The following is a 19,042-nucleotide window of genomic DNA, read 5'->3' on the forward strand; positions in this document are numbered from 1 at the left end:
TCACAGAGAAATGTATATATGTATAGCTATAATGGCATCAATTCCTTATTGTCCTTAAAATGGACAATGCAGAATGAAGCGTTTTAGTGAGCTGATGATGGCATGGTAAGRTTAAATTGGTAAATGGTATCTTCCCTGAAATGGAGCGCATTAAGAAATGAGACTGAGAAAACAAGGCACCTAGGCAAAGCTCTTTGAAGGCTGAAGAGAGTCTTGTGAATAAATCATTGCACAAGTACTCAGGAGGTCTGAACACAGTTGCTGTCAGTGTCTGTGTAACACTGGACACCTTGCAATACCCTGTGCTGCAGTTGGTGAGTTTGGGAAACAAAGAAAATACTTCACTGCCTACTGGRAGAATGAATTCGTTAGTGCTTGCGAGGTGTTTGCAAACCAAGTCAGTGATGAGCACCATAAAAACCTTACTAAGTGCATGAAAAGTGGCAGAGGAACTTACCTGGAAGGAGCGTGACACAGCTTGAGAAGTGTGCTGGAGCAAAATATAAGTGTGCTCGTACCCCAGTCCTGCAAGTCTAGTGCATGTTGCATCGTGTAAACAAAAATAGTTCTGTCARTATGAGAAGATTCTCCTACAAAGAAAGATTAAATTTGAAATAATTTTGTGTTTATTTCGCATGTTATGTGAATGCAGTAAAAACTGATAATAAAAGCAAGCTGGGATAGTCCAATTTGACCATTTCCAATAAAATTTTCWTCTAGTGTTTTAAAGTAAGTCTTTTCAGAGCAAATGCGCAGCTTTATTCTGATTTGGCACAAGGGCACCCTAAAGCAAGAGCTTTTGCCCAAATGTGCTGTCATTCTTTGCTTACCCAGGGGCAGGTACAGTCCGGATGCAGACTGGCTAGGCTGAGCCCTGGGTCACTGTGATTGCATCACATGTCATATGTGCTTCTATTTCTGTCCAGGAAGTCATGACTAGAAAAATAATAATAAAAAAGAAAATGCAGCGTACATACCGTATAGCTAGCTAATGAGTGAGTTTCCAGGAAGTCTAATACGGCTCTCTTCCCCTGGATACCCAATTGGATGGATGCGCAGTAATGATATGGCACATGTCCAAGTAGTCCTGTTGTCTGGGAACCTCAGACGAAGGTGGAAACAAGAAATCTAATGTTTTTCATCCTCTGCTCTACCAGCCAGTCCATGCTGGCCTGTTCAATGACGCTTCCTCCCACCCTTGGCATGGAGTCCTAATAGCAGTGATCCTTTTTATCTCCAGCATTAGAAGTTCCTCCTTCTCAATGCAGAGCTCAGTCTTAGAGCCTGAGGCTCTGTCCTCCCCATTGGTCGCAGCCCAAGAAGAGGAATCGTGCTGCATACGAATAACAAATTAACAAATGTAGCTTAGCAGCAGCATTTTTAACCATTTGTTGCTGATTCTTTTAGGAGCAAGATTCAGCTGGGATTGTGATGCTGAACAAAGTCTAGACTTCTTTTATTCCCCTCCTCAAGGCTGCTATTAAAGCCAGAAATAAATTACTCTCTACTCTTTTTTGGAGGTAGAGTCAAGTCTCATAAGACAGCACAGTACTATACTATTGGGTTAATAGCATAGCACTAAAACTGACTTCAGTGAATTGCGGTTTGTGTGTCTGGAGCATGTGTGTGTGTAGATCTGGGCTGAAGCATTTGGAGAATATTTAAAACTTTAGGTAGTGTTTGTGTTTTCATTATTCTTTCCTTACCTGAGCCCTGATGGGCATTTTGAACATTTAACCTTGATCGTTCTTCTTTTGATCATCCTCTGGACTGTGAGATTTTTCTTCCCATTCTGGATCTGTATCAGAAAATGTTCCAGAAAGAAAGAGTTCCCCCTCCTACTTTTGTCCATTAGTATTGCACAAGACTGCCAAGTTCAATAGGAATAGTACTGAGCTGCTGTTCTTGTGGCAGAAAAGAGCCCGGAGGTCTCTGCTGGGCCTGTCACATTCGTCAAAGTGGAAAAAGTTGTTTCCCTTTAATTCTTACTCTACTGTGTTGTCTTCAAGTTTTATTAGCAACGTGGAGTATTCATTGTTCTTGGTCTCCAGGGAAATACTAAATTGTAAGCAATAAAGCTGGAAAAAAAAGGCAAAAAAAAAAAAAAAAAAAAGGCAAACTGAGAATCTTTTTACGGCCCTTCTGCCTCTGAACTGTAAAAGCAATGCCACTGTAAGCTGCCTAAATGGGTCGTAAATCCACTTAGTGCACTGAATGAGGAAAAAAGAAAAAAAAGAAAAAAAAAAAAAAAAAAAAAGGCAAACTGAGAGCCAGATTAGCATCTCTGTTAACAGCAGTGAAAAATGTGATCATGTTTGCAATGGACTCTTATTAAACTGGTGGAAACTGCAACCCAGAGGTCATACACTTAGTCATTGGCAACAGAATGTTGTCACTCCCTGCTGGCTGATTCATGAAATCATTTGCTCTGAGGAAAATTGCAGCTTCACATCAGCTGGAGACAGCTTTTGTCGGGCTGGAGTCTGGTATTCCTGTGCGCTTGCAATCAGGCTTTGAACAGCATTGCACCCACAGTGCTCCCATCATGCAAGCAGAGCTGCATCAGCATGCCTGGGAGCAGAGGGATGCCACCCAAATGGGGAGAATAGTTGGATTTGAGTGTCAGAGTTTCTCATAATGTAATTTATTTATGAGCTAGGTTCTTGCTTTTTCATCTACCGTGTAGTTAACTCTAATTTTATCCCTTGTTGCACATCTTTTGGATTTTCTGTAGAGTTCTGAGAAAAACTTTTAAGCTGGCTTGGATAACAGAGGCCTGTTTTTTGTGTTTGGAGGAAGCTCTATAGTCTCTTCAGTTTCATTCATCATTTGATGCCATACAGGTACACTGAGACCATCCATAGTCTTCCATAATCCATAGTCATAGAGTTCCTGATAATGCAACGGAGCAGGTCTTCAGTCTATTTTTTCAAATAAAAGCACACAGTTTTTGTAGACTTCTCTCATTCTGTTGGTTGTATAAGCAGTGACATAAATTTAGCCTGTCTTGCTTATTTTTTTAGTTACAATATTTTCTCGCTGCAGTCCTTGTACTTGTGAAGGCCTGTTGTCGTCACACAGGAATAAATAAGGACATCAGTTGCATATGCTTTTGTATGAAGCTAGAACATTTTCAAGGGCAGTTCAGAACTAATCTTCTCCCTTCTCTTGTTTTTCTTTTCCTGTTTCTGTACCATTTTTTCTTCTTTGCATGTTCTTCCTTGTTGAGCTTGGCTTGCTCCTCTTCTTAATATACCAGCATTTTCAGATGAAATGGTAGAGGATAGAGGTTTTTTTTTCTTTCCAATCTTAACATTAAAATCAGATTCTTCTTCTAATTTTTGGACCTGTGGCAAAGGAGCATGACTCTCATACAACCCTTGAGGTATGAATTATTAAGAGTCAAAACAATGAGGCCATCACTCAGCTAAGAGCTGTGCACCTGAAAATTTTGAATGAGTTTAGTGTTATTTATTTAATATTCCAGGATATTGTCTCAGATGATGATAAAGCTTTTTTTAAGCTAGAAGTTTTCCTTATGTCGTAGTAAGTATGAGTAAGATCTACTGTTGCATTGCCCCTGAGAGAAGTCCATCCTGCAGAGCTGGGGCGTGGGCGTTGCGTTGGGGAGCAGCTGGTGCCCTGAATCGGAGAGCTGGGGCATTCGTGTGGCCCATGGCTGCGCTCGTCCCTTCTGTCAGGGGGGAAAACTTCCCTTTTCCCTCTCCTTGGTTATATTTTGCTTTTTAAGTAGTCTGTCTAGGGCTGGTTTATAGGAGAAGATGGTAGAGCCGAGAGTGCGGTTGTGTGATACACAGTAATTACGTTGTCCAAAGTGTTCAGAGCGCTTTGGATATTCTCTCCCACAGTGGAATGAGCTCCTGCCTTTAAGAATCTGTCAGTCACAGGTCTTAGAAACACTTCGGGCTATGTAACCCATACCTGACCAGTTAGGGTCAAATGCACTTCTAAAAGTGTTCCTGCATTTGAGTGAGGGAATTGGCAATACTAGCACTTAGCTAGCACACTAGCTTGTTTTAGGACATATACATTATGTCTTTTACCGAATGCAGAGGAATAAAATGGAAGAAGGGCAATAACAGTAAAAAGAATTTTCTCTTCAGCTTTTCCTTCTTTCTCACAGTAGTGGTACAATTATAGTGCTCAGTTATGGTTTAGATTACAAATGGTTAGAGTTTTTGCTTCTGCACCTAGTAATTATTGTTGGAATGTGTGCTAATTAGAACTGATTTAAATAAAGGGATTTTCATTAAACAGTCTGAGAAAAAGTCTGAATATTTCTGAATATTTTAAATTGTTTAGCAGACTGATAGCTGACTAAAAATTGGGATTAATTTTTCATTTACACAGGAATATTTCATGTATCCACACAAATCAGAGCTTTTAGGAGTATGCTGCCTTTGCTGTCATATTGGCAAGGTCATATTGCTGCTTTGACCATGCACATTTTTACTGAACCAAAGTCTGTCTTCCTGTTGTAAGATTTTTCTACTCCTCCTTCTGAATAGGCTATATGGAGAACTGCAAATAATGGAAACATTATATATTTATTCACTTAACTTTTTTATTACAATGACCATTCACAAAGACACAACAGATGTTTCTTTCCCCATAATCTGTAAACAAAATGTAGTGTTCAAACATGCACGTCTGAATCACATAAGCTAATGGTCATAGCTGAAGCATTTTTTCCCCATGCAGTTCAACGCTGGGTTGCATAAGCTCTTCTGCACATTAATGGCATACATATGTTGGAGTGTGAGCGGGGAATGCCAAGACTCAACCTTAATTAGTCCAAAATAAATGTCTGTGTACAGCAATTATCATTATTCTGGTGGAAAGAAATCATTGTATTAACATAAGACATTTGGCCAGGTTTCCTTGTTTCATATTGAAAACAAATGTTTGAAATGATTTTTCCTTTCTTCATAGTATTAGTTCTAGCAGTGTCACACAGACAAGGAATAATGTGATGATAATGTACCATTTATATAAATAAATACTAATTAAATAGGTACATGAAATAGCCTTGTATTAGGGGAACCTAAATTAATTCTTTGTACTGCATAAATTCCAATCATTTTGTCTGTGGGCTGTCAGTACAACTAAGTTTTTCTTAGTAGGATAATAGCAAAATCTCAGTGATCAATAACATTAGTTTATGAGAATAGTAAAAATAGATTTTATAGCAGAAGCACAGAGCTATTGTTTTGAGAAGCATCATCAGATAAAAGCTTTGCATTTACTCTTTTCTCCTGAGAGTACTAAAGAGAACACTAAAAAGTAAAATGGGTGACCACAGAAGCAAGTAAGGTCACCCATTACCAGGGGTTCATATTATTTCCATTAGAGGGGAACTAGAAAGCATCTCACACTATTTGTACCTGATTTTCCATTATAAATTACAGTATGTGAGATCATTTAAAAATCGCTGAGCCCTTCACATAGAACTGACTTTGTTGCTGTTCCTTAATAATTGAACAGTAAGAAATACAAGATCTCCACTTCCATCCAAACAAATAACTTCTGAGATTATGAGAGAGGACAAAGAGGTATATGAAGTACATTCTTCCTAAAAGGTCATTAGGGTAGTCTCAGATGGGTCTTAAAGAATGATTTGGGGTTCACATTTAGAGGATGATTTCTTTCACTTAACTCCTAGCTGCTCCTCCTAGCTAGGACTCCCATAGAGTCCTAGGACCACAGGTTAAGCTACAGGTAGAAGCTATATACCATGTGTAAGTTGGGGCAGTAGCGTTTGAGTCATACACTGGGATGAAGTGAATGCACTAGATTGGTGGTTCTACCTATTTAAACAAATGGTCCAACACAGATGTCTTCTGTTTCATTACTGCAATATAGGAACTTTTAGCCTTGATGTTTGTCTGAGATGACTCTCAGCACAATAAGCCACCAGAACCTTACTGTGTGGTTTTTTGCAGTAAACTTGTTCCTGATGAAAGGCTAGTGGTTCACTTGACTTTCTTTGTATATTATTACTGATATGAAGAGATTGCAGTTTTAAGTTTAAAGACCCAGTAAAACAATAGTACCTGTAATTTCTGAGTGTTGGCACTGAAAGAAAGACACAGAGGAGGGGAGGGAGGAAGAGAAAGCAAATTTTCTTAGAAGAGATTTCAACATAACTGCTGTCTTATTTATTTCTTGCACAAGGCATAGGCTAAGGATCTGTGCTAAGACCAGTTGAATGTAATGAAAGTATTCTCATCAACTGCACTGGGCCTTGGGATGGTTGCCTGTTATTCACATGAGCTTTCCTAGGTTCCTTGTCACACGTGGTAGAACTGTATGCCTATGCGGTCAATCATGGTCTAGGAAATCACAATAAAAAACAGTAAATGAAACTGTTTTAAAATACTTTCAGGGGTATTTTTTAAGTAAGTTTGGCATTATTTCATTTCACTTGGAGGTACCACCTCCTACCCAAATATATGTCATTTGATAAGTCTCTGCAGCAGTAATTGTACAAGATGGCAATGGCACAAGAGTGGGAAAAGAAAAGAGAAAGAAGAGAAGAGAAGAAAGAAAAGAAAAAAGAAAAGACAGAATCCCTGTTAATAATCAGCATCTGCAAAATCTATATAATATTGTTTGTTGTTCACTAGCCAACTATTATCAACGGGCAAAAACTCTGATAGGAACCTACTGCACATCATATCCTTAATCTACTAATTGCGTGCAAAGTTTCCAGAAGGACTATGTAAGCTCTTCTCTGACTTGAATAATAAAGTGGAGCTCTGATATATACAGTGCACACAAAAATTCTTCAAATGTGAAAAGGCAAGTTGATATTTTTCGAGCATTTACTCTTTAACAATGCTGGTTAAGCGGCATGGAGCATTGCTGAGCAAGGCTAACAGCATTAACTAAAAACATTTTTGTTTGTTTCAATGTTTATTATCTGCCTCAGAGATAATATGTAAAGTGCTTTGAAATACTTGTAGCCAATACTCCTCTTCTAAATGCAATTCTGTTTCAATTTTTGAGTACATGGTGGCTCTTCCAGTGAGGCAAGAATCCAAGGGAGTCTATCATAGTATTTTTGCAGGATGTATTAACAAAGCCAGATTCCGGATTATATAATTGGCACATTAAAATAATATACCTGAAATTTATGTTGGTTATGGATCCTGTCCTAATGTACTATCAAACAGAGGTTTAAGGTGGATAGAATGATTTCTGCAAACAGACATTCAATAAAAGGGCACCCTCTTTTGCTGTAAATGTTCTTTGAGGAGTTTAAGAATCACAAAACAAATCACTGCTCAAAGATCCCCACTTCCCTTTTATCCAGTTGTGAAAAGCTATCATACCAGTGGGCACAAAGGATGAATTACAGCTGATATTTTTTAGCTTTCCGCCAGTTGACCCCCAGCAGGAGGGAACATTGCTGGATCATCGTGTTTGAGGAAGCTGCTTTCCCTAGCAAAAATCACAGGCCTGACCCTGCTCTTGCTCAGATACCTCAAATGTGCGTTTGACTTCAGGGAGTTGCTTTGGATTCATACTTGTATTAGCTTGAATAGAGTTTCTAGCCCTTATAAATGGAAACTTCACCCACTGGATAGTAAGACAACAGATGTTAATGCTGTACTGTTAATTCAAGAATAACATTAAACACGAAAGCAAAGTGGCTAGAAAAGGAACTGCTGCACTCTGAAATCTCTTCTATTGAATGGCATGGAGGCTGGTGCCAAAATCTATACAAGTGCTTTCAATAGAAGTACTTAACAGTAAAGATTTTTTACAGTCGTTGCATTTATACTTCAAATCCCACTGAAGTCACTGAGAGTCTCTCTTCAGCTTCTGTGAGCTCCAGTTCTGGCCTTCTGTTTAAAATAAAGGCAAAACCTAACATTAAAGTACAGTATATTAATTAGTTATTGATTAAAAAATTAATTATTCTGCTCTGGATGTGTTTCTTGTCCATTCAGGTTCTCCTGCATGAAGCCAACACTAGAGCTGGTTGAGAAAAGGAGTTTGTTAAAGTAAAAATGACTATTATGTTATTTCATGGCAGCACTGCTTTAATATTTGCTTTCAGCTTTACTATTTTGATTTCATTTTATTTAAGTTTCCATACCATATTAAAGCATAGTTGTATATCTTATCTCCATAAAATATCTAGTTAATATTTTGTATCATAATCTGATGGTTTCCCCTTATGAGCATCTTTAGGATAGAAGATTTTAATAGACCTGAATCAGACACTTTTAGGACTGATATTCTGTTGAAAATTTAAAAATATATAGTTTTTGAGCAAAAACAAACTTTAACAGATTGCAGTTTCTCGTAGAAAGGTAACTATAGTTTCTGATCAGCTCTAACAAATCTGGGGCATTTCTGCAATGATATGATTAAGTATAGCTTTCCTAGGAAGTAGATGGGGTGTTTCCATTGATTGCAACAAGATCTGGACCACACTTAGCAGTTGGCATGCTATTTCTCCAACATATGCATACAGTTAACCTGGTCTAAACAGTTTCTGTTTCATAAAATAGAAGCAGTAACTTTATGCTTGACATGCTATTTCTCCTATGGGTTTTACTTCCTTTTCTAATATATTCTTGCTCTTTGGAACTAATTATTGTACAAAGAGATGAAAGGATTGTATCCTATTTCTGAAGACAGAGAGGTGAACTAGAGATAATTACTTAAGCTATAACATACTGTACATCTATAGCCAAAAAGATATGTCCTTTGTTAATTATTTCTTTGGGGTGCTTTTCTGTTATATAAAGCTGTTTCTCCATTTTCCACAACTATGTAGTGGAAGTGCTATGCTGTAGAAATGCACTCTTAACTCACTTTTTACTTTCATAATCAGTTGTGTAAGTCCACTGAAAAATGTACAGCTAAATTTAACTGTAAACCTGCTGGAAGAGGTGACAAATACGCTGTGTGTTGCTTGACCTTGTTTCTATAGTTCAAGAGACATCATCTCCCACAGTGCGTTATTTACAGATGCTTGTGTGTGTCGAAGCTCTGGCTCTTACCTGAAGACTGGGCAGCAAGGAATTACGGAATGTGTAACAGCGTGCTTTCATTATATTTTTATGTATATGTGTTAGGGTCCATCCTGTCATCTCACATCCAGTAGCATGAACTTCTGGGGCAAAATCTATTACTACACAAAATGATCAACTCTTTGTCCTTCAACAAGTCAAGGCACTGCATGCAGGATTTATTTGCTTGATTACTTGAGATTTCCTTGCTTGAGATTTCCTTACACAGCTAATGCTGTTTGTCCTCGCATGTCCTTTTTTTGTCTTTGCATTTCACATACCATATTTTGCAATTCTTGGTCTTAATTTTCCAGGAGCAGAACAGCTACAGTTCTGTTTCAAATCTTCTTTGAAGAGTTGCATATTTATTACTTTGGGATGAATAAGTATTAAAATCTTATGTGAGTGACCTTTTTGTGAAGCAAGTAGACTCCCTAGTACAAAGAGCTGCTCTGTTGATGGAGTCTTGACACTCTTACAAATTTAAGACCTAAAACTCTAAAATTCATTTTCTAAATAAACTTTGAGGATATTAAAGACACCACAGTCCCACTGAGTACATCCATATGAGCCTAGTTATAGTATGGGAACTTTAATTTGTTCTGTTCTGCCATGGTTCTAGAGCTTTTATGTATTTCATGTCTCTATCTGAAATATTGTATGAGTAACTAGGTCTACTTACCAAGTACTTTTGATTTTAGTCTAGGATGAAGTTTTTTGCAACGACTGAAAACTGATTGATTTGTGGCAGGCAAAAGGTTTGGTTCTTATATAGATGTTTCAATCAGATTTTTTTTTTTTTTTTGATTTGTACTTGAAAATGTTATCAAAATATTTAAAATTTGAGAGAGAGTAAAAGAGAAAAATAGTTATCCAGAACTCAATCAGTTTGAATATTTGGGGTAATTGTGAACTCAACTATTGCTCTGCTCATTTTTATTGTGGAGGAGAATTTATCAAGGCTGAATAAGCTAATCCAAATTTCTCTTATAAAATATACTTTGAAAAGATCATTGACTACACACTGACCATTTGGTGATATAGCAATGATCTATCCATTTTTCTTCAGAGTAACAAAATTTAGAGATTTAAAGATCTCCATGGATGTTCAGAATGCACTTGTTCCTGGGCTCTCTACTAAAAGTGTTATCTTTATTTTTGCCCAAGATAACAAGAGATTCGGCTCTTCCTGACATGCTGAGAAGTATTCTGTCTTCAAAAATATTCATACTAGAATCAGCTGAAATATATTAGTATGTTCTTGGTACTACTTTTCTATGTACGTAATTCTTGCTGTTGCTGGACGGATAATGCTTTATAACTATGAATAGGAAGATGTGGAGGACAAGCTTTCTTCAGCAACCTCTAGCAATAGAAAAAGTATCAGAGCACCTGAAAAAGAACCACTGAAGCAACCAACAAAATTCCGTTTGCATTCTACTGAGTGGAAATGACACCTTTTATCTTCCTTATTCCTCTATGAAGCACATGTTCATGAATATATACATTTTTGCATATGAAAAAGCTCAAATGTATCTGCTTTCAGATAAATGAAAGAATAAGGAAATGACATTTCATAACTAGTTAGAAATTTGCTTTTATTTTTGTTGAATTCTCCAATCTAATTGAAGTTGCATTCCTGGCATGAAACATTTTGGAGCCTGCAAGATTTTAAAGGGGTCACTGTTATCCCCATCTCCTTCCATCTAAAAGTTTTGTCCCATTTTAAATATCAGTGTTGCTTTTGGTGAGATAATGGTCTTTTGGCCACTCAGCACTGTCTGCCTGCCCAGTCTGTCTGTCTCATGTCGCGGAGCAGAAGCAGCTGATCCCCTAAGGAGACTCCAGCAATATCGACAGGCTTGATTGACGTAAAGCCAGTCTCTCTCTTTCACCTTCACCAAACTCTTAGAGGAAACTCAGGGCCTGGTTATAGAAAGATGGGATTTTAGCCGTTGACTTCCATGGGAACAGCATTCAAACACTAGCCACCGCTGCCTTCTCCTAGAGCAACCCCGAGTGTCTTGGCAAATGCTGTTTATAAGCACCATCAATTTGATCCTGCTTCCTTCTCAGGACTGAAAGCCAAATCCAGGGCTATTTGTCTTATTAACTAGAGCAGACTTTGGATGGGAACTACAGCAAGCATTTATTTTATTTTTTTTTTCTGTGAAAATAGGTTATGGCTTAATGAACCTTGTTCAGGTTAAGGTTGTTATTTATTCTTGATATTTGTATTTGTTGCTGTCAGGCAGAAGTCAAAGAAAGAGCAATACCTTCTATCTTGAAGAGTTTATCAGAATGGAATAGCCTGGAGTTTGTTGAGAGCGAATCAATTCTCACTTTTCTGACAGGAAAATACCAAGAGCAGATTTTCCAGATTTACATCAAAATGCCACATATGCCTGAAACTTTGAGGCTATCAAAAACCTTACAATAAGATGTACTTATCAGTTCCAAATATAAACACGTGCAGATATCCAAATTATGTTTTCTATTAAGTCAGCACTAGAGAAGGTGAGAGAAGAGGTTAGGGCATTGGCATTTATTTTCAGTCTATATCTTCATACAGAAAAAAAAAAGAGAGAGAAAGGTAAAAATTCAGTCCCTAAATTCAGAGTGTCTGTCAGGAAAGGAAGAAAGCAAAAGTAAAAATGGTTTAAAAGATTCCCTGTTTTTCCTTCCTCCCCCTTTAAGTATTTGGGGGTAATATATCCCACTTCTGTTGCCATGCTTTGATACTATTCACATAATGTTGCTATAGTTTGAATAGTTCTTAAATATTTTCTTTCTGAATTGATAACCATAATACCTGATTGTGATTTTTTTCTTCTTTGTCTGAAGTAAATTTTATTATCTTTAAAGCGTTACTGACATTTCATGAAACCATTCAAAAAGAATTCTACTTAGAAATAATTTTGCTGATATGGTGGGATGGGTTATGTTATTTCCAGTATCTTGCGTAGTTACGTATTTGTTTAGTAGGAGTGATTACACTCATGTCAAGTATTCATATGCCTCTGATCTTGCAAAGCTTAGAGAACTTTTCTTTCAAAGGATTTCAAGAGGGCTGAAGTACACCAAAAGTTTGAGACCTTCTGTGTGCTTGGATCAGAGAAACACGTTTGAATTCCTGAGAGTCTGTGACTCTCTATCATATGTTGTGATAGAATAAACGATATTAATTTGATTTCTTTACATTTTGAGGTCAATTACCATAGTTTTATTCCCAGTGACAAGCCATTGAGATGGACATCACTGGAGAGTAGCAAGATCATTTGCTGTCTTGATGGATAAAGTATGCTACATACCTGTGTTTTCCAAAAAAAAAAAAAAAAAAAAAAAAAGAATTCTCTCTTCTTGTCAGAATTTTTCCTTTTGATCCTTTTGTTTATATTACTGTTGGTCTGTGTAGGTCAATCTTTTCCCCAGAACTCTTTTCAGTTTGCTGTAGAGGAATAGTTTCCCATGCAGAAATCTGCCTGTGAAGGACGTGGTGCCTTGTCCTTTTCCATCCCCTCCCCAACCTCCTGAGAAGCCAGTACAAATTTTTGTGAAGCAAAGTTGTTTCACAGGTTTGTTCAGCAGTGTGTAATAGTTTCTTCTCCATCCACTTCAGGAAGGTTGAAACTATTATATAAGGGGCTGTCAGATGGTAATGCTAGATACTGGGGAGTCCAGAAATGGCAACAGCTTCTCATTTGCAGTTGGCTAATGCACAGGATGTGTCATAAATCATATAATTTCATAGCTTGCTGTTCCACGTATTGTATAATGGCTAGTACCACATGTGTGCATTAGCAGATGATCATGGCACATGTAAATGTGCAACATTCAGATTGAGTTTTGCCTACTTCTCCTAATGCTGCCGTATGTTGCTTGATAGTTGCTCCATTCAAAACCAAAAACTTTTGAAGCTTCAAATGTGACATTTATTAGGTCTTTCTCTAATACTATCTTTGCACCTGCTCCTCCCTCACAATCATATCAAAGTGAATTGTAAGTAACCACTTGGAAATTATGCTGCATCGCACTGTGGAGTAAAAGTGGTGAAAGCGCAGGGTAATCAGTCCCATAAAATCTCTCCATCCGCAGAGAGGATCTCCACAACCACCTGGATGCTTTTAAACCTTCATTATTTTAAATTTAAAATGGTTGGCTGAGCATTGCTTCTGCCAAAATAGGGCAAAATAATCCAAGTCAGAGGTGGGGAAAGATGTCAGGGGTCACACATCCTAGCTTTCTGCCAAAAAGAGATTGTTCCCTGTAGTTTACTTTCTAGTGACCTTGGAAATTACTAGCCTGGTAAAATGGTAATGAAAAACAAAGCTGATAAAGCCTCAGGAGTAGCCAAAGTTATCCTGTCCCAATGAGAAATTGTGCTTTTGATGCAAGATTTTCCATGTGCTCTTCGGTTACAGTTTTCAATTGATGACAGTTTTAATTTACAATTTCTGGCCCACTTTGAGTTGTAACTAAGGGTTGAGGGAAGTGAGCTGGTTTTAATACTGTGTGAACTTAACTAATCCTTTAACCAAATAATTATTTTTATTCCAGATAAGTAAGCAAGCAGCTTGACTAACCCCTTTACTGCATCTTTTCTTTCATAACTCTGCTCTTTTATTCTTTTGGCATGTCTACCCTTCTGGAAACAAGAAGTAACAGAAAAGTTATGTTTATTCCCTTTTCCTATCAAAAATCCCAAAGTTCCTGAAAAGGTTCTGATGTGAAATACTATTCTTAGATTTCTTTGAACTAAGCCATCTGTAATCTACCTATCAGTTGATCTAGGCAATAAAGGACAATCCTGACATACATATAATGAAGAATTTGGCACCTCTTTTAGGAAAGAGGCAGCAAAGGCCCACTCCCATCAGCAAGCTAAGTACGGTTTTGGCTGAAAGGTATTTTAGGAGGCTCTTAGAAGCTGGGTAGATGGGAAAGGATGCCAAGACATTGAGTTCCCTTCCTGTTGTACCCATTTGATGCGTGCTTATTTCTTCAGGAGGGGACTCTAGTGTGAGCTCCCTGTTTGGGTCTGTGGCTCTGCGAATCTAYGTTGTCCAGTGGGGTGCCAGCCTCCACCACTACTATATTCTTACGGACCAGACCTCATTTGGAGAGGAAAGGGGTGTGCTTAGCTGTCAACTCCGTTAAAAGAGGAGTTAAGAGGAAAATAAAGCTAATTGGACTGTGCTTCGCAGAAGTCTTTATTATATTCTAGTTACCCAGATTTTAAAGGATGGAGTGCCAAGAAACACAAGAATAGTGAGAACACATTCCCTAAACAGATACTTGCAAAGTTTTTACAATGAAAACATAAAGCTGCTTTAGTAAAGCAGTGTTTATCCTTGCACTAATGCTGGTCATGAATATGTGTCTAACTTAGCTGGAACTAATGCCTGACTCTACTATTCCGCTATAGCAACTTAACATTYTGCGTAGGCTGATTATTTTTTCAACAATATTTGCTAAATTCTTTTAAGGGCTGCCAGTATATATTTTTTGAAGCTTAGTTGGAAGAACAGCTGCCAGTGGAGTCGAGGCTAAAAAAGGCAGAAAAATGTCTGCAGAAGGCAAGATTTTACTTCAAAAGATCAGTATTACAAAGCACTACTGTTGCTGGTATAATCACTTTCTTTGGGGGGGATGCTAATATAGACTGGGTTTCTTGTCTTCACAGCCCCCACTGAGCCTTTGCTGTGCAAATTTGCTGATGGAGGGCAAAAGAAGCGTCAGAATCAAAGCAAATACACACAGAATGGAAGGCCGTGGCCCAGAGAAGGAGAGGTAAGTGCCACGCGGCAATTATTTCCCAGGGGCTTGGGAGAAGTCAGCTGCAGACCTGGAGGTCTACCTTTCTGGGCTGTGAAGGARTCAAGCAGCACACAAAATACAATAGCTTCACACAGAAAAAGTGAGCGGTAGTATGTAAGCGGGGGCAGAGGGAGGCTTACAGTATTACATATCCTGTAAAGTCAGAGGAAAGGGAATTTCAGAGCTGGGTGTGGAACTGTCCCCAGCCCTGTCACTCAGCGAACTGGCTGTCTGCAGCCAGACTTGAACCCAGTCTTCTCTTACCGATGTGCCGCCAGCATGTTTTCTGCTTGTTATAAACCAAGGATCTATTTACACCTAAGCAGTGCAGCAACATTATGTTTTCCATATATTTCCTGGCAGTAGAACAGCATCATGGAATGTGTGGGCTGATACAGAATGGAAAGATGTACTTGCCCATCTAGATTTATGGTCCATGTAAAAGTGCTCCAAAAGTTTATCTGAGTTGGGATCTTTATTCTGTCCAGACAAAACAGTTTACAGTAGGCTTGTTTCCATCATATGTACGAATTAAAGAAAAAGAAAAAAAAAAGAAAAGAAAAAGAAGAAGAAGAAAACCCCTAACAGTTGCTTAGCTACTTTCTGCTCTGCTGTAAATAGTCTATTACTGGAATTTCCTTTCCATGCACTTGCACATGAAGTGACTGCAAATATGGGTGAAATAAGAGAAGAATTTCTTTGATTCTTCAAGAGTTTGATTGTTCTCCTTGAATGTTATTATAGGATAAAGACACTTGAATAAATGAGGTAAATCTGGTTATAGTACCTTCTTGTACATTGTTATAGCAATGAAGGCAGAAGGATTTACAAGTGTTTCCATCCTAAACACCCATTCTTTGTGTTTATGATCGAGACTTCAAAGGAAAAAAAAAATACATTGCTCAGTTGTGGCCTACTAGAATCAGAGGGTTTATTCTTTTCCTTTTTTCTGCTATATTTACTTTAATTTTACAAAGCAAATAARAAAGCAAACAACTTGGTATTTCAAAGTTGGTTGTTTCTAGAAGGTTTTTGCTTTTCCCTAACTACTTGATTTGCCAGCTGATACTTTTTGGACCATTAGTTTGTGACATATATAGTCTAGCACGATTGGTGAGCTCCTAAAACAAACAGAACGGTTTCTTGAAAGCATAAAAATTGCTCCCTTCAGCAAGGTGGTTTGTACAGTGTTCCAACAAAAATGCCCCAAAGTATTTTTAGCTCTGTGGACTGAAGTGCCAGCGTGGCAGCCACATTTGCTACAGGAGACTGCAGTAGTCTCCAAAGGTTCATTGCGGTCATTGACTCGAAAAATGGAGACGTCTGCTTAGGAGCCGTTATGGTTTGTCATGTTAAGGATCTACCAAAGAATGAGCGGCCTGGAAGTACTTCAGGCAGTAGACTCAGGTCGTAGCATACAAGGCTCTAAAACCAAAGACATCTAGGAAGTAGAAACAACCCTTCCAGAAGGTCAATAACGCATACTTTAAACAGCTTCTAAATCCCTATTTAAGTAGTAAATGCTACTACAGACATTATCTTCACTGTTCTATATTTCCTTGAGTTCAAATCAATAAGCAAGTGAATGTAAAGTTAAAGCGACCAAGCCACCGTTATGCCATACGGCCTCAGAGTATGAACTTATTGCACCGTATGTAGTGTATTTGCTGCTCTGTCAGGGCATGGCTCATACTAAGAGCGGTGGAATCCTTATAAGCTAGAGACAGCGTGCATTTAGTGTGTTAATAGTATGGAAGTGCAAAAACTACTGTACAGTGCTGGGAGACATCCTTCCTTCTTCTTGTTTGTAGTCAACTATCAAACTACAAAGCTGTTGTCACAGTATAATCTGCAAACTTGGAAAGATCGCAAAGATGGGGACTCACAAATATTTCAAGCTGGAAATGTGCTCTGTAGAAATATGGTTTCTCAGATTTTACTGACTTTTGGTTAACATTTTTCTGTATGTTGAGTGTTACTAGTTGGAACACTGGAGACAATAATGCATACTGTCTTTTACTGTAAGTCACTCGTTTATTAGATTTCTTCCACGCTGTCATACAGTTCTCTTACTTCCAAAGCAAATCCTTCTGTGGAATTAATCCTATATTTTATATGTAGTTGAGTTTTTCTACCTCTTTGTCCTTAACTGATCTTTCTCTAAGCAAGACGTATCATTGAGTTCTTCTCAGCACTCAGGTAACCTTCCTACTATTATTCTTGTCAACTTCATTTTTTTTAAAAAAAAAAAAAAAAAAAAAAACAGGCAGTGAATAGTGAGAAATAACTGTTAAGAAGAAAAGTGTCATAGGTCTGATTACAGATGGAAGTTGAAAATATTCCTGGCATCTCTGCTTTTTCGTGGTTTCTTCCCCAGAGAAGAGTATTGAAATAGTGTCCGAGAGACTGCACCTCAATATTTCCACCCGGGCTAAATCCCGTGTGATATGGTATCTAGACTAAGAGGGATTTGGCTGTTATTCCGATAAGCATTTGCGTTTGTGGATAGTTACACGAAGGGCATTTTGAAAACTCCCGCAGTTTGAGCAGTGTTTGCACTGCATGTGTATGGGGATGACCACGCAGGAGGGCCAGCTCCAGAGCGGTGGCACGAGCAGCTTTGTTGCAGGCCTCCAACTGGAGTGTGAGAGTAGAAGCAGACAGCTGGGCAGGATGCTTGGATACGGGGGGGGGGAAATGGCGGGAGATTTAGTGGGGAAGAACAGATTGCTGCAATGTTACCTCTCTGGCCATGCTGTTCTCCAAGATTTGCCCTCTTTTATGGAGAGCTTGTGTGGAGTTTAATAAGAGAGGGTTACTTCTTGTGGTAAAGTTTTCAGGCCACACTACAGAATGTAATAGCAAATTTTATTCCTATCATACATTTTTGTAGATTGCTTCATAACCATACAGAAATACCGTAGTTGTCTGTTAAATTCTGGCTGGCCGATCCTCTCGCAGAATACAACCACTGAACTCCTAGCAGCAATGTAATTTGGCCTGAAATTATCACTTCAGGGTAGAAATAGTCTTTTGCTGAGAGGGAAAAAAAAAAGGCAAATTTCTTTTCCCATGTATTGTTTTTGCTGTGTTTAGAGAGGCAGTGGCATGGTCTGAGTGTCTGAATGCAGCATTTTGCCCCGAGCTGCCTATACCCCCTGAGCCSCTGGCATGCTGCTCTGCTGCCTGCACATCCCACTGCCCTAAGSTGGGAAGCATCGTCACTGAGAAAGCACAACTGATAATTTTAGCTATTTCCTAAYTCTGCTTAGGAATTTGGGTACAGCTAGTTCCATGCCTTTTCAAGTGAAATCTTTAGGAATATACTGAATTTCTCTAGGGCTTTTTTGGGGGAGGGGGAAGGTAGGTTTACTTGGGGTTTCTCTCTAAAGGGCGTTTGTAATCAGTGAAGAACGTACAACCTTGTGAGCATTTTCTAATCCTCATCCTGCCACTCTGCTTTAAAGCCTCGGGAAATATTCAGCAGATTGACTAAGGCACTTGACTAAAGATTTATGATGGCCAACAAATTCCAGACCAAGGATCTGAGGGTTTGGATCACTGATGGCTTTTCAAAAGGCTGTCAAATTACGCATCTAACATATAGGTGCAATAAATGTACAGTCTGATAAATGCAAGCCTGCAAATGTCAGGAATGTTTCTTGTGAAATTCTGTTGTAATAACTGGCACCATTTTTGCACAAGTTTATAAGTTTTGTTTTCTGATTCGTGCTAGTTTAAGCAAGACGGGAATTCAGCACTGTTCTGAAATGTTCCCTGACAAGATCATATTGAAAAGATGGTGAGGGAGGTAATCGTATTCAAATTCTGTCTGTAAAATATTTGATTTAATTTATCTCTAAATTGCAATTGACATGTCTAGAGTTGGGTGACATTCCTCAAAAAAAAATCATTAGCTAAAAATGCAACTGGGGAATCAACAGTAGTTATGAATTCAGGTCAGGTTGGATTAAAAACTGCAACTTAAATTGTGTAAATTTAATGTTTTACTGCRTATTTACTGAAGCTTTGTTTTGATTATTCTGAAATGAAAATCTTTTGAAATGCATATCTAAGTGAGGATTTATTTGAAATTTATCTGATAGAAAGGGAAAGATCTCACATAAAGTGAAAAGAAAAGAAATGCTTTGCATCAATGCAAAGTTAGTTTTTATTGT

The 19,042-nt window shown here is 38.2% G+C and overlaps 1 protein-coding gene across 11 annotated transcripts in view; it reads left to right on the forward strand.

The window, feature by feature from the left end:
• RBMS3 (RNA binding motif single stranded interacting protein 3) overlaps nucleotides 1-19,042 on the forward strand; it is a 697,064-nt gene that overhangs the window by 594,196 nt on the left and 83,826 nt on the right. For all 11 annotated transcript variants that reach the window (XM_085311789.1, XM_085311790.1, XM_085311785.1 and 8 more), the window contains one exon: nucleotides 14,731-14,837. In XM_085311789.1, the coding sequence (XP_085167915.1) occupies nucleotides 14,731-14,837 (107 nt within the window). The remainder of the gene's footprint in view (nucleotides 1-14,730; nucleotides 14,838-19,042) is intronic.

This window comes from Rhea americana, unplaced genomic scaffold (genome assembly GCF_003343005.1).
Source record: "Rhea americana isolate MKP2758 unplaced genomic scaffold, rheAme1 scaffold_35, whole genome shotgun sequence".
Lineage (NCBI taxonomy): Eukaryota > Metazoa > Chordata > Aves > Rheiformes > Rheidae > Rhea > Rhea americana.